The 15,846-nt window shown below is 49.1% G+C and overlaps 1 protein-coding gene across 1 annotated transcript in view; it reads left to right on the top strand.

The window, feature by feature from the left end:
• The window catches only part of MB21D2 (Mab-21 domain containing 2), a 64,946-nt gene extending 51,669 nt beyond the window's left edge, over positions 1–13,277 (top strand). Inside the window, exon 2 of the mRNA XM_035133041.2 lies at positions 8,240–13,277. Coding sequence (XP_034988932.2) covers positions 8,240–9,504 — 1,265 coding nt within the window. The 3' untranslated portion in view covers positions 9,505–13,277. The remainder of the gene's footprint in view (positions 1–8,239) is intronic.
• Positions 13,278–15,846: the final 2,569 nt, after the last annotated feature.

Genomic DNA, 15,846 nt, shown 5'->3' with positions numbered 1-15,846 from the left:
TGTGCAGAAGTTTCCCACAGATAAAAAGGAGGCTGCTGTTTGGTGATTTTGTCCTATTTTAATCATGTGAGTTTTGTCAGTTCCTCTGGTGGAGGGGTGGGCTTGTGTCGGCTGCTTGGATGCTCCTGAAAAGAGATGGAGGCCTGCAAGGGATGGACATTCAGGATGAGACCCGGCAGTTTCCAGGCCCTGAGGCCATGTGTTTTGGCCTCTGCTCCATTAAGGACTACTGGGATTTTGTCTCTGGATGGGACATGCCTGCTACTGGTTTTTTTTAAAAAAATATTATTATTGCATTAATATCCCCCCACTTTTTCCTCTGAGGAGCTCAAGGTGGTAACATGGCTGTTCCCCTCCTCACTTTATCATCACAACAACCCTGTTGGGTAGGCTCGGCTGAGAGGCAGCGATTAGCTCCCAAGGTCACCCAGGGAGCTCCATAGCTGCGTGGGGATTCGAACCCTGGTCTCTCCCAGGTCCTCTCCTGACACCCTAACCACTATTCCACACTGCCTCTTAGTTATTTATTTGCCCACGCCTTTTCTGCCCCAAAGTGGTGAGCAGGATCCTCCTGAGCTTCCAGGATTACTGAGCAGGGCTTTTGCCAGCCCCTAAATCCCTCTCGCTTTAGGGACTAGAAACCTGAGTAGACGGTGAAAAAAGGCAAAGAAAGGTGGTCCCTGGCGAGAAGAATTAAGGGGTTGGAGATTTTGTAAGAGTGCATGTTTACGTTTAAATTTTTATCTAGCATAGCACTTGTGCAGCCAGGCCTTCTGATTGCGGACACCTAGAACGAGACACAAAAAATCTTAGCAAAGTTTAAAATCTCTGGTTACAGGTAGGTAGCCGTGTTGGTCTGGGTCGAAGTAAAATAAAAAAATTCCTTCAGTAGCACCTTAAAGACCAACTAAGTTTTTATTTTGGTATAAGCTTTCGTGTGCATGCACACTTCTTCAGATACCGAATCTTAATGTATCTGAAGAAGTGTGCATGCACACGAAAGCTTATACCAAAATAAAAACTTAGTTGGTCTTTAAGGTGCTACTGAATGAATTTTTTTATTTAAAATCTCTCTTCTCTCGCCCACCCCCGAACCCCTTTGGGGTGTTGTTCAGAGAGGAAGCCACAAGATGGCGCTGAGGGGCTTGCGAGTCAGACGCCAATGAGAGACACCTGTTTCTGCGCTGGTCAATGTATGTCCACACACTGGATACGGAAGTGGTTTTCCTTCTGGTCAGCGCTTCCTGCAGGCCAAGGTGTTTGACCGCCATGCTCCGATAATGCTTGGCTTTCCCACGAATAAATCACCTGGAAAGGAGTCAGTTTGGCTTGGGGCAGAAGCAGAAAGAAGCGTCTGCCATGATACTGGCAAGAGGGGGAACTGTCTTCCTTGGCAAGAGTTTTTATGGGGGTGGATGTATAAGGTCTTGCGCCTTAAGGGATCAGCTTTAGAGTGTGCTCAACATAAAAGAAACCAGCATGATCCAGTATTCCAAAAGGACTGGAGCAAATTTATTCGATATTTGAAAGATCACTGTAAACAGGTAACATCACTTGCAGGGTTGTCTTAAGACTCGTAAGGAGGAGTTTTTTTTTACCCTTTTATTTTAATGTAAATTTTAACGTCCTAAGTAATGAGCGAATTAGAATTGGAAAATGTATAATATGCAAGGATCTAAAGGCTGACTCTGAAAGCCATGAGGAAGTAGATTGGCTCTAAGGAGCCAGAGGGACAAAGTGGATAAGAATGATGTGAATGTATATTATTAAATGGAAAAACCAATAAACATTATTTTAAAAAGAAAAGAAAGTACCCGTGTGCCTGGGTTAGCAATTGGGGGGGGGCATGTGGAAAACCAGCCCAAGCTGCCAGGGCAAGGCTTGGGTGGCATCAGAGAAGAGCACAAGCCAAGCTGGGAGGGATTTTTCAGGGATTATGGGATGTCCTGGGACTGAGTCGCAAGAGGGTAATCCACGCTCGCCCCTAGACAGGAGCCACAGCCCGCATGCAGAGGAGACGTGAATTGCACTGCCCCAGCCAGGCAAAAGGTCTTTCTCGACAGGAATGTCTGAGGACCACATCTGTGGTCAAGGTGCAAATTCAGGATTCAGTGGGAGGGTTGTCCCTGTGGCGTGAGAGGGAGACCTGAGTGCTGCCCATTAGGGCGGTTCATAAAAAAACTTATTTTTTAAATGCCTGCTCCAAAGGTCTTACCTTACGCCAATAGGGATTATATAACTATATCTAAAATTCCATGCTTATCAGTTATTATCTTGACCCTCCTCCAATGAATCGAAATTTCAGCCTTCGCGACATAGGAAAACGGCCAAGTAAACAGCTATTTTTGTCACTTTATGACCAGTTCAGCTTTATTTTGCAGGAATTGCATTTTTTAAAAAAGAACAATAAAAGATGCAGAATACAAATTGATACAACAAAAACCAGTACTTTTTTTTTTAAAAAAAACTTTTAACGATGATTGTTGTTGTTTAGTCGTTTAGTCGTGTCCGACTCTTCGTGACCCCATGGACCAGAGCACGCCAGGCACTCCTGTCTTCCACTGCCTCCTGCAGTTTGGTCAAACTCATGTTTGTAGCTTCGAGAACACTGTCCAATGATGATAGTATTGACATTTAAATCAAAATGTGACTCATACGATCCTACGACAATTATTATTTCTACATTTAAGCAACTGGATACGTGAATATTGAATACCCAGTCTTATTATGACCTAACGGTCAGGGGTACCTTTACCTTTTACTAACTTAATACTAATAATGACATGCAAAGTTACATTTACATTACTTCAAGAACAAATAATAAAAATAAAGCTGTGAATGTGAACTATTTTGGGACAAAATCCTCCTTTGATTCCTGTTTCGGGTATTTGGCCCGATTTCCCACTGATGCCTTTATAGTTGCATCCCGTCGCTTCATACCAACCACATTCTGGCTTGCTTTTGTCACCTCCTTGACGGCTCTCTCCACCATTTGTGTGCGACACATAGATTTAGGTGCCCATACATACATGGTGGGTTGGGTGTGCATAGAGAAATTCCCTGAAGAGAGGAGAGCTCTATGTCAGGAAGGAAAACAGGCTCGGTGGTGTTCGGTTTTTGGATAAAGAAAGCTTTGTTTCCCCACAGCACCCCCTCTTGCAACGAGGGAGCGTTCAAATATGCCAAACTTCAATCTATGGCCTGAAATAGTGTCCTCCACCCTCCTGGCTTGGTTCTGCTGCATGTCTAAAGAGCCTAGTGTAGAACTGTAGAGTTGGAGAGGGACCTCCTGGGCTCATCTAGCCCAACCCCCTGCAATGCAGGAATCTCATCTAAAGACTCCCTGGTTAAAGGAAGGAGAGTCCACCATCTCCCGAGGGAGACCGTTCCACTGTGGAACACCTTTTACTGTCAGAAATTTCTTCCTGGTGTTGCGTCAGAATCTCCTTTCTTTGCAACTTGAAGCCCTTGGTTCGAGTCCTACCCTCCAGAGCAGGAGAAAGCAAGCTTGTTCTCTCTTCCATGTGACAGCGCTTGAGATATTTGAGGGTGACACTAATCTTTCCTCTCAGTCTCCTCTTCTGCAGGCTAAACATACCCCAACTTTCTCAACCGTTCCTCATAAGGCACCAGGCTGCAAGAGAAATATTCTGCTTGCTTTAAACTGGTCCCTGGCGTGGTTGCAAAGTACAGCACAGCTTTCTGACCTCCTAAAACACAGGAGGGTCCAGTGCCAACTTTCCCTCCCTCCCTCCAGATGCAAAAGTTGCTGTCGGCTATTTGTCCTAAAATAACAGGCTGCCTGTGCTTGGCTTTGCATTGAGTATTCTGCTTAATGGGGCTTAATAAAAAAAGATAGACCTTGAACAGCATTTGCTATTTTAGGGGAAAAAATCATTGCAAAATTGCTGACTTCCCCTGAATGGAAGAATTTGGTGGGAACAGGAGGTGTGTGTGTGTGTGTGTGTGTGTGTGTGTGTGTGTTTGGGACGGGGTTTGAGGGCCGGGAGAAGGATGCTGGCAGGATTCCCCCCCCCCCCTCTGGCCCAAGTGTTAGCGCTCCCTTTGTTACATCTTGAAAATCTCCGGCAGGGAGCAGAGCGTCACATTCATTGGGCATGTGATTTTAAAAATAGTTTCCCAAAAATAACTTCAAACCATCCCATAGGGCTCTTTTTTTTCCAGAGGCATGTTTATTTAACAGCACTTAAAAAAAATAATCCAAGACAGCAATGTAGGAACCTAGAAAGGAGTCCTTCCTTCCTGCCTGCCTGCCTGCTTTCCCCCTTTCTCCTACACTGCTCTTGTGTGAGAAATTTCAGAATGCCTTTCCCCTCCCCTTCCAAGTTCTGCTTTTCCACAGCAGACTTCTGGTTTAGTTTAGTTTTGTTTTTTAACCTGGAAGGATGACATTCCAGAGAAACCAACACCCTTCCCCCCCCCAATGTATTAATTTATTTGCAGTATTTATAGTCTCTTCTTCATTGAGTGTTTCCAGTCCCAGAGCAGGGAACAAAGTAATAAAAATAAACAGAGGAAAGCAACATACGAAAAGTTCTGTCGTCATTTTTTCTTGATTTTATGGTTTTGCAAACTGCTTTGAGGTTTGCCTTCGTTACAGTCTAGCAATGTATAGATTTTAAGAAATAAAAGAAATAAATTACAAAGCCACGTAGACAGGACCGAGAAACAACTAAATGTTATAAGATGCACAAGCAACATGACAGCAACATGAATTTAATTTAAAACTGCAGTTGTCTGGCTCGTGGCTTAATACTTCCCAAATGCAGCTGGCTGTGAATTGTGGTCGGTGGCCTTGTGCCATTTGTATTGGGCTGGTTTGTCTGTGCATTGATTGATACGCTTTCGGGATGGGGGGGGGGGGAGAGAGAGGAGAGTCCTTGTGAGGGGCACACGCCAATCTCTCTTTCCAGTTCGAGATAGGTTAGGCAGAGGAGAGAGAAGGCGCTAGAATAGACCCAGCCCTCCATCTAGGTGGCATGGGGAGGCTTCGGTTAATTTGATAACTCACCTATTAAGAGGGACTAGAAACTTGATCTGTCGCCTGACAACCCACACCTTTGTGCAGGGTTCTTCACGTACACATAGTCTCTAAAGGCAATTTTAATATTTGTATTTTAATATTTTGCTGGAAGCCGCCCAGAGTGGGGAAACCCAGCCAGATGGGCAGGGTATAAATAGAATCATAGAATCATAGAGTTGGAAGAGACCACAAGGGGCCATCCAGTCCAACCCCCTGCCAAGCAGGAAACACCACCAAAGCATTCTTGACATATGGCTGTCAAGCCTCCGCTTAAAGACCTCCAAAGAAGGAGACTCCACCACACTCCTTGGTAGCAAATTCCACTGCCGAACAGCTCTTACTGTCAGGAAGTTCTTCCTAATGTTTAGGTGGAATCTTCTTTCTTGTAGTTTGAATCCATTGCTCCGTGTCCGCTTCTCTGGAGCAGCAGAAAACAACCTTTCTCCCTCCTCCATATGACATCCTTTTATATATTTGAACATGGCTATCATATCACCCCTTAAACTTCTCTTCTCCAGGCTAAACATACCCAGCTCCCTAAGCCGTTCCTCATAAAGCATCGTTTCTGGACCTTTGACCATTTTGGTTGCCCTCTTCTGGACACGTTCCAGCTTGTCAATATCCTTCTTGAACTGTGGTGCCCAGAACTGGACACAGTACTCCAGGTGAGGTCTGACCAGAGCGGAATGCAGTGGTACTATTACTTCCCTAGATCTAGATGCTATACTCCTATTGATGCAGCCCAGAATTGCATTGGCTTTTTTAGCTGCTGCATCACACTGTTGACTCATGTCAAGTCTGTGGTCTACCAAGACTCCTAGGTCCTTTTCACATGTACTGCTCTCAAGCCAGGTGTCATAATTTTATTATTATTATTATTATTATTATTATTATTATTATTATTATTATTACACACTGAATGTGCACTGTTCTCATGTAGGTGCAAGGCTGACTCCTGAGCATCAGATTTCAATAGTCATTTCTGAGTTACTCTGGAGGGGGCAAAAAACAGCTCACCTTGAATCATAGAATTGCAGGGTCACAAGGGAGAGATTTCTTCTCCCGGCCCCTTCCTGCAAATGCTGCCAGCGGCGTTTGAACCCAGGACTTTCCACACACCAATCTGGTGCTCTGTGCTCTGGTTAAAAAGCTGGCAGAAGTTGTCCGAGAGGACGAAAGGGAGGAGGATGAAAGGGAGGGGGCAAGGTCGTGGCGCCCTGTAAGGCAATCTTCTGCAGAAAATAGTTTAGGTCAATGGGTTGGAGAGAGAGCAGGTTTTAAATGCAACTGACATGTGGCCTTGGCCTCTGGAGTCGGGTGCCTGTGATCGATCGGTGGAGCTCTGAGCCTGAAATCGCCCTGGTTTCGAAGATTTAATTCCCTGCAAATTGAAAAAAGCAGGGAGGGGAAGCGTCCCAGATGATCAAAGCTCCAGCTCTGCGGGTGGATTTCTTGACAAGCTTTTCAGACTCTCCACGTGGATGCTGCTCAGACGCCCAGCCTGGGAGAGAGGAGGGTGACGGTGGCAGCGCCTTCTGAAGAAGGCACAGTTGAGTTATTATCCTAACATCAGGAGTGCCTGCTTTGAATCAGGCCAGTGGCCCACCGAGTCCACCATCCTGTTCTCACAGGGGCCAACCAGATGCTCCAAAGGGAAACCCACAAACAGGATTCGAACACTCTCCGCTCCTGCGGCTTCCAGCAACTGGGATTCAGAAGCATCGCTGCCTCTGACTGTGGAGGCAGGGCAGAGCCGTCCTGGCTGGGAGCCCTTGGCAGCCGCCTCCTCCTCCTTGAATTTCTCTAATCCTCTTTTAAAGCCATCTAGGTTGGCAGCCACCACTGCCTCCAGTGGGAGGGAGTTCCAGAGTTTAACCAGGCACCGTGTGAAGAAACAGGCAGTGATGTCCACCAGCTTGGATGGCTCTAAAAGAGGATGCGGAAAATTCATAGAGGAGAGAAAGGTTCCTAGCTCTCAGGGCTGGCTTCTCGCTCTCCTGTCAGGGGCAGCAAATCCTTCTGAATTTCACTGGGTAGAAACCGCATGAGGTGAGGATTTTGCTCTTGTGTTTGAATCGTGCGTGTGGGTTTCCCATAATGGGCGTCTGTTTGGCCACTGTGAGAAGAGGGTGTGTTCCTGTGTTCTCATTTGGACTTTTTTTGGGGTGTGTGTGTAAATGGGGCTAAAGTGCCTCCGGGATAGAGAGATAGATTGATCTAATAGATCTGATGCGTACCACCGGAACTAATGCCATGACCCGCCGAAATGAAACAGGCATGCAGTCCAGACTAGCACCCATCTTTACAGCCTAATTTGGCCAGCAGGCCAGGAGTTCCCCAATGCTGCCAATTATTGATTTGTTGTATAAAATTTACACACCGCTGTATAAAAGCGGTTTACAAAAAGGGAGAAAACAATAAAATTGTCCCCAAAAAAGCTGACTGTGATAATTTAAGACATACTAAAGCTGGAATTCCTGCATTGCAGGGGATGGACTACAATTCCGTGCATCTGTAAATAGTTTAAAAATACAGGCGATTGGAACTTGGAGCTCACATTCCCTTTAATAATGGTGACCTAGTTTTGATGACTACAGCAAGGAACTTGGCTGGATCGTAGGATAGGAATTTGCCATGAAAAAAACAGACCTAAAAACCACCCGACTTCCCCAGCTGTAGAGAAAGCACTGGTGAGATAAGACAAGATCTAATATCCCTATAAACGTTGCAGCATCTGTAGAGTGTACGATTCCTGTAACTCTTTGCGCTTAATGCTTAGGTTGCTACCATTTCCCATTCACATGGGATTAGGTGAAGAGGTTGCCCCTTAATGGTGGATGACAATGGGAAAAATTGGGTCCAGCAACCTTTGAGCAGCAGACATTCCCACCCCATGTGGAGGAATGTGCCTTTAGGCAGACACCCTCTCCAGCATAAGGGTTAAAACTCTCTCCTTTAAATTCCTTTTCATTTAGACTTGAAACAGTAACATTTCAAATAAAAAAATACACAATTCACATTGACTCCCCTTCTCCCCTTTCCATGGTACCTTTTCTTACTTTCTTTCCCATGACATACTTTAATTCTCCCTACAAGGGTGAGCTCTTGAAAGGCATCAGGTCTTTCCGCTGCCATCTTAGGCTGAGGATGCCCTGCTCTACCTCCTTCTGAACTCCTCCTCCTCTCTCTTTGCAGGCATGGTGCAGAAACTAGACCAAAAGCTCCCAGTTGCCAATGAGTACTTGCTCCTCTCTGGGGGTGTCCGGGAAGGCGTGGTGGACCTGGACTTGGATGACCTGAACATCTACGCCCGCGGCACCGACTACGACATGGACTTCACCCTCCTGGTGCCAGCCCTGAAGCTCCACGACCGCAACCAGCCCGTCACCCTGGACATGCGCCACTCGGCCCTGTGCCACTCGTGGCTGAGCCTGCGGCTCTTTGACGAGGGCACCATCAGCAAGTGGAAGGACTGCTGCACCATCGTGGACCACATCAACGGCGCCACCAACTACTTCTTCTCCCCCACCAAGGTGGCCGACTGGTTCCACGACTCCATCAGCGTGGTCCTGGCCGAGATCCAGAAGAAGCCCCAAAGGGGGATGCCCAGGGTGGAGAAGGTGGAGAAGAACGGGACCATCATCTCCATCATCCTGGGGGTGGGCAGCAGCCGCATGCTCTACGACATTGTCCCCGTCGTGTCCTTCAAAGGCTGGCCGGCCGTGGCCCAGAGCTGGCTGATGGAGAACCACTTCTGGGATGGGAAGATCACCGAGGAGGAGGTCATCAGCGGGTTTTACCTGGTCCCCGCCTGCTCCTACAAAGGGCGGAAGGACAACGAGTGGCGGCTGTCTTTTGCCCGCAGTGAGGTCCAGCTGAAGAAGTGCATCTCCGGCAGCCTCATGCAGGCCTACCAGGCGTGCAAGGCCATCATCATCAAGCTGCTCTCGCGCCCCAAGGCCATCAGCCCCTACCACCTGCGCAGCATGATGCTCTGGGCCTGCGACCGGCTGCCCGCCAGCTACCTGGCGCAGGAGGACTACGCGGCCCACTTCCTCCTGGGCCTCATTGACGACCTGCAGCACTGCCTAGTGAACAAGATGTGCCCCAACTACTTCATCCCCCAGTGCAACATGCTGGAGCACCTGTCCGAGGAGACGGCCATGCTCCACGCCCGCAAACTCTCCTCGGTGCGCTCGGACCCGGCTGAGCACCTCCGGACTGCCATCGAGCACGTCAAGGCGGCTAACCGGCTGACCCTGGAGCTCCAGCGGAGGGGCAGCGCCACCAGCATCCCCTCCCCGCAGTCGGACGGCGGAGACCCCAGCCAGCCGGACGACCGGCTAGCCAAAAAGCTCCAGCAGCTGGTCACCGAGAACCCGGGCAAGTCCATCTCCGTCTTCATCAACCCGGACGATGTCACGCGGCCGCACTTCCGGATCGACGACAAGTTCTTCTGAGGGTCGGCCTCCCACCCTACCCCAATTTCAGACTCGAGCTTTGGCTCACCGCCACCCCAAGCCCCTCTCCCTCCCACTCCCCCTTTTGGAATCTTTTTTTAAAAAAACATATCCAGCTTAGATTGGATTCGCGGAGGACAAAAGACAGACTTCTTCCTGGTTCTGCAGGATGGGGCAGTTTCTTACTGTTTCGTTTGCTGCTAATTTCCCCCTTTCCTGCCCATTTCTGGCCTGTGTGTAGCTTTTAAGGAAAACTTGAAGCCACACTTCCTGGCTTCCCCCTCTTCCTCCTCCTTTTGCAACCTTCTTTTCCCTGTTGATCTTCTGTTGCTTTTTGTTGCCGGAGCTCCTTCCCTTTACTCCAAGGTCAGGAGTGTGAGGAGTTCCAGATGGGGATTTTTTTGGGGGGTGGGGTGGGGGTGTTGTGGCTTCCTTTCCATTGCTGGGGGGGGGGTGTCCCATTTTCATTTGCTGCATTTCCTCTTTTGCTCACCCAGAAGGACCAAGGCGGCTTTGCAAACCGCGATGAAACTTCCCAAAACGATGGGGTGTTTCATCCCCCACACAGCCCCACCCCCCCAAGTCACTTCTTCTTGAATGTAATAGCTCAGATTTGGACTTCTCACGGCATAAGGAAAAGCGCCTCGGCCCATCTTCCAGGCGGGGGAAGGGGGAAAGGTTCTGGAATGTTAGTTTTTAGTGCGTGTAATTATTCAAAGCCTTATTTAAATGCTATTAAAGAACGTACCATTATAAATGTTAATTTGCACTAATGACATCATCTGCCGGCTTCTGGCTTCTTCTAAGGATTTTGAATCTGGGGGGAGGGTGGGGATCCCTCTGCCAGGTGCTCGGTCCCTGCTGCTTTCCTGGATCCACTGAGGGAGGCTGCTGGCTCCCAGCTGGCGGATGACCCCGTGGCCTGGCTAGAAAGGCTTTGCAGCAGAGCCCATGGATAAAATCGCCTCCTTGCTTAGCTTCTCCTAAGCCCCCTTTCGGTACCAACAGCTCCTGCTCTGCAGCTTCACCATTCTGGCCGCAGAGAATCCACGTTGGGGGCCTCCCTGCTGGCGGAAGAGAGGGGGCCTGGGGTGCTTTGACCCGGGAGACCCAGCCCAGCTCTGTGGTAGAGCCAAAGGGACTGAGTTCAGCTCCCAACTGCATCTCTGGCAATGCAGCTGCCATTCATGCCTACAGTGCAGAGCCATGGCTTCCTGTGTCAACCAGCCCTTCGGAAGCATGAGGACTAGAACCTTGCGTTGCATTAAGGGGAACGGCTGTCGCTGCAGGCATTTGATCTGTCTGCAGAAGGCCTGGACTTCAAACCTCACTGGGATCTCGGAGAAAAGCCTGAAACCCTTGGAGAAGCTGCTGCCAGCCAGTGCAAACAATATTGAGCTAGATAGGTTCCCCCCCCCAACAGGCCTGGCTGGGAATAGGGCAGCAGGCAGAGAGAGAGGTATCAATGGCCACTAGCCAGGCTGGCTCTGCTCTGCTTCCACAGCTGGAGACAGCCATGCTTCTGAATCCCAGTTGCTGGAAACCACAGGAGGGGAGATCTTGTGTTCGAATCCTGCTTGGGGCCTCCCATCAGCTGGTCACTGTGAGAACAGGATGCTGGGCTGGATGGGCCATTGGCAACCTCTTATGCTATTATTATTATTATTATTATTATTATTATTATTATGAATTTATATCCTCCCTTCCTCCTCAAGGACCCCAGGATGGCAGAAAATACATTTTTGTAAAGGCAGTTTCCTGTGCGTTGCACCTTCAAGGGCCGTCTGGTCTGGCCTGGAGCAGGCAGTGGTGTAGCCTAGCCTTGAAGTTGCAGATTAATAAGATGGGGAGGAGGACCACGGAGGTACCAAAGGCCACGACAGCCCCCCCGGCTTTTCATTTATAGTGTTGATAGGCACATAGTTCCAAGGAAGTGCCCTCATAAACTCCACAGGGCTCAGGCAAGGAGGGCCATGTCTCAGAAGGACCACAAGAAATGGCAGAACCAGCTCCGCAGCCCCAGGAAATACCAGAACCTGGCTGGGGGGTGGGAGGGCTTTCTTTGGGTGCCGCAGACCACAGGGGCCTGTTTTGTGGCTGCTTGAGGTTCCCCGCTCTCATTTCAACCTGGCAGAGTCCCTCCGTAGAGGGGCCACCCCGTCACTCAGTGGGGGAGCCCGTCCAACAAGACCTCCACTTAAAGGCAATCCTGTGATGGGGAGCAGCGGAGACCATTCTGGTCCTGAGAGGCTGGAGAGCTGCTGCCCGTCAGAGCAGGCCGGCCTTTCACCTGGCCATGTGCCCCCTCCCCGCTGCTTTTGAACAGCTGCTCTCGTCAGCCAGCCTGGCCACGTGGAACTGAGGCTGATGGGAGTTGTAGTCCAAGGCAGCAGCAGCCGGCTGGCCATGGCTGGTGCAGGCATTTCCTTCCTTTCTGCGCTGTGTCTCTTAGATTGTCAGCCTGCGGGCAGGGGCTGTCTCGCTGTTTTTCTAAACGATCTTTTGTACGCCTCTCTGGGAGCCTTTTCGGCAGAAGAAAGAGGGTCAAAATGGCTTTCAATAAATTCCTTCATAAATGAAAAGGCAGCTTCTTCTGTACTTTGGAAAGACAAAGGGACTCATCTGTTTGATCTCCATCACACATGAAAGGTAGGTCACTATCCCCCCCTCCCAGGAAGGCTCAGGGAAGACTGCAGTGGTCCTCACTGTGCAAAGATTAGAACTGTGCAATTCCTCATTGCATTATGCAAACTCCCCTCCTTATCCCCCCCCAGGCCCCTCTGCGTTCTCCAGCGCACCTGAGTCTGCCCCCCAACATTGTTTCTTCTTCCTACCCCCCATGCCACGCTTGCACCTTTGCCTCAAAAAGGTCAGCACCCTTTAGGTGAGCCTGAGACCTCCTTAGTCATAGAATTGTAGAACTGTAGAGTTGGAAGAGACCCAAAGAGTCGTATAATCTAATCCGTTGCAAGGCAGGAATTGCAGGGTAGAGGACCATGATAATTGGAAGGGACTCAGGGCATCATCCGAACTGACTCCCCCCCCCCAAAAAAAGAAAAACACACCTCACAACAATACGGCTGTGCTGCCTGGGGGTGTAGTCCAAAACACCTGGAGAGCACCAGTGTTGCAAACAGTACTTTTTGGGGAACGAGAGTCTTGGGCCCAGTCTTGTTCAACATCTTTATCAATGACTTGGATGATGGGCTTGAGGGCATCCTGATCAAGTTTGCAGATGACACCAAATTGGGAGGGGTGGCTAATACCCCAGAGGACAAGATCACACTTCAAAATGACCTGAACAGATTAGACAACTGGGCCAAAGCAAACAAGATGAATTTTCACAAGGAGAAATGTAAAGTACTACACCTGGGCCAAAAAAAAAAAAATGAAAGGCACAAATACAGGATGGGAGACACCTGGCTTGAGAGCAGTACATGTGAAAAGGATCTAGGAGTCTTGGTAGACCACAAACTTGACATGAGTCAACAGTGTGATGCAGCAGCTAAAAAAGCCAATGCAATTCTGGGCTGCATCAATAGGAGTATAGCATCTAGATCAAGGGAAGTGATAGTACCACTGTATTCTGCTCTGGTCAGACCTCACCTGGAGTACTGTGTCCAGTTCTGGGCACCACAGTTCAAGAAGGATATTGACAAGCTGGAACGTGTCCAGAGGAGGGCAACCAAAATGGTCAAAGGCCTGGAAACAATGCCTTATGAGGAACGGCTTAGGGAGCTGGGTATGTTTAGCCTGGAGAAGAGAAGGTTAAGGGGTGATATGATAGCCATGTTCAAATATATAAAAGGATGTCTTATAGAGGAGGGAGAAAGATTGTTTTCTGCTGCTCCAGAGAAGCAGACACGGAGCAATGGATTCAAGCTACAAGAAAGAAGATTCCACCTATACATTAGGAAGAACTTCCTGACAGTAAGAGCTGTTTGACAGTGGAATTTGCTGCCAAGGAGTGTGGTGGAGTCTCCTTCTTTGGAGGTCTTTAAGCAGAGGCTTGACAGCCATCTGTCAGGAATGCTTTGATGGTGTTTCCTGCTTGGCAGGGGGTTGGACTGGATGGCCCTTGTGGTCTCTTCCAACTCTATGATTCTATCCCCAGGGGCAGCCTTAATACCGACCCCATTCGCATTGCAATGCTATTGGTTTTTTTAAAGGTTTCTCTCCACCACCACCACCACCCCCCGGAAGAAATCTGAGATCTCCAGCCTCCCTCGTTGGGGCCCTTCCACCCCACATTCTCTCCCAGAGAATGCTCATTAATCTCGTTAAAAATAGAAAAGGGGGTGGGAGGATTGTTGGAATTGCAAAGTCTTCTCCTTGGCTCCCACCTCCGAGGCATCTGTGCGCACCTGGAGGTCAAACAGGGACACAGAAGAACATGGCATCGGAAGGTCAGAGAGATCAAAGGAGAGAAACACACACACACACACACACACACACACACACACACACCTGCCAGCCGCAAGGGCCTGTAGAAGTAAGACTTGCTCTCCGGCCTTTGTAGCCGAGCCCCTGCTGTTGTGCCAGGAACAAAACCTCTCCAAAAAGGTGCTCAGAGCAACCCCAGCAGAACAGTTTTAACAAACGGCTGTGCCCCAGGAAGCGTGGCAGCGGCAGGTCAGGCTTTGGTCGCTGTTGCTGAGCGCGCTGAAAAAGCCTGGGCAGGTGATGTTTTGTTCTCGCCGGCCAAGGTGTGCTATATATAAACTCACATCTCCCTAAAATCTAAAGCACGAGGCCCTGGCCCAGAGCAGCTGGAAAAGCAGAAACTCACTTCTCTGCTCCCCTTCTCTACCTCTCCCTGTTTCCCATCCTGCATTTCTTTATTCCTTTCTCCCCCCGCCACCCATTTAAAAAGCAAAACTTTGACTATGGTCTCTCCAGCGACTGGTTTTGCAACTGTGGAAGAAGTAGCTTGCAGGTCAATTGTGTGTCCAGGGGCAGCTGTTTATCAGCTCCATCTGGTACACAGGCTGAGACCCTACCTGCCTGCAGACTATCTAGCCAGAGTGGTGCATGCTCTAGTTATCTCTTGCTTGGACTCCTGCAATGCGCTCTACGTGGGGCTACCTTTGAAGGTGACCCGGAAACTTCAACTAATCCTGAATGCGGCAGCTAGACTGGTGACTGGGAGTGGCCAGCAAGACCATATAACACCGGTCCTGAAAGACCTACATTGGCTCTCAGTATGTTTCCAAGCACAGTTCAAAGTGTTGGTGCTGACCTTGACAGCCCTAAATGGCCTTGGCTCAGTATACCTGAAGGAGCATCTCCACCCCCATCAATTTACCCAGACACTGAGGTCCAGATCCGAAGACCTTCTGGCAGTTCCTGCGAGAAGCGAAGTTACAGGGAACCAGGCAGAGGGCCTTCTTGGTGGTGGCGCCCACCCTGTGGAACGCCCTCCCATCAGATGTCAAGGAAATAAACCACTATCTGACTTTTAGAAGTCATTTGAAGACAGCCCTGTTTAGGGAAGTTTTTAATGTTGGATGTTTTATTTGCTTTTAATCTGGGAGCTGCCCAGAGTGGGTGGGTGGGGTATTAATTAATTAATTAATTAATTAATAATTTTATTGACTGACAGATACAGGAGCCCTTCTTCTCTCACCATTGGCCTTGCTGGCTGGGATTGATGAGGGAGGGAGCTCAACCACCTCTGGAGACCACAGCATTGGCTTCTCTGCGTTACACAAAGCTCAGTGTGGGAAAGAACCTCAGTGTGTTACAAACCTGAACCAGTGTCTAGTCCAAATGTGGTGGTGATTTCTTGCTGAGGCCATGTACAAATGGACATGACATTCAGGGCAGATAAAAGAGGGGGGACCAGTTTAGCCTCCTTCACCAAATGATGGAAGGATTTGGGATTCGATGCTTCTGTTCATACACAGAGTTCTTGGAACAGATGCAAGAGGTGTGTGTAGAGGAGGGCGACCAATATGAAGGTGGGTCTGGAAACCTAGCCTTATGAGGAACATTTGAGGGAGATGGGCATGTTTAGCCAGGGAGAGAGAAAATGTGAGAGGAGATATGAGAGCCATCTTCAAATATCTCAAGGGCTGGCACATGGAAGATGGAGCAAGCTTGTTTTCTCCTGCTCCAGAGGGGAGGACTCAAACCCATGGCTTCAAGTTGCAAGAAAGGAGATTCTGACTAAACACCAGGAAGAACTTCCTGACAGTAAGAGCTGTTCCACAGTGAAACAGACTCCCTCAGGAGGTGGTGGAGAGCCAGTGTTGTGTCATGGTTAAGAGCGGTAGACTCGTAATCTGGGGAACCGGGTTCGCGTCTCCGCTCCTCCACATGCAGCTGCTGGGTGACCTTGGG

This window comes from Zootoca vivipara, chromosome 5 (assembly GCF_963506605.1).
Source record: "Zootoca vivipara chromosome 5, rZooViv1.1, whole genome shotgun sequence".
Taxonomy (NCBI): Eukaryota; Metazoa; Chordata; class Lepidosauria; order Squamata; family Lacertidae; genus Zootoca; species Zootoca vivipara.
The sequence above is the reverse complement of the archived record's forward strand: the minus strand, read 5'-3'. Positions and strand labels throughout refer to the sequence as shown.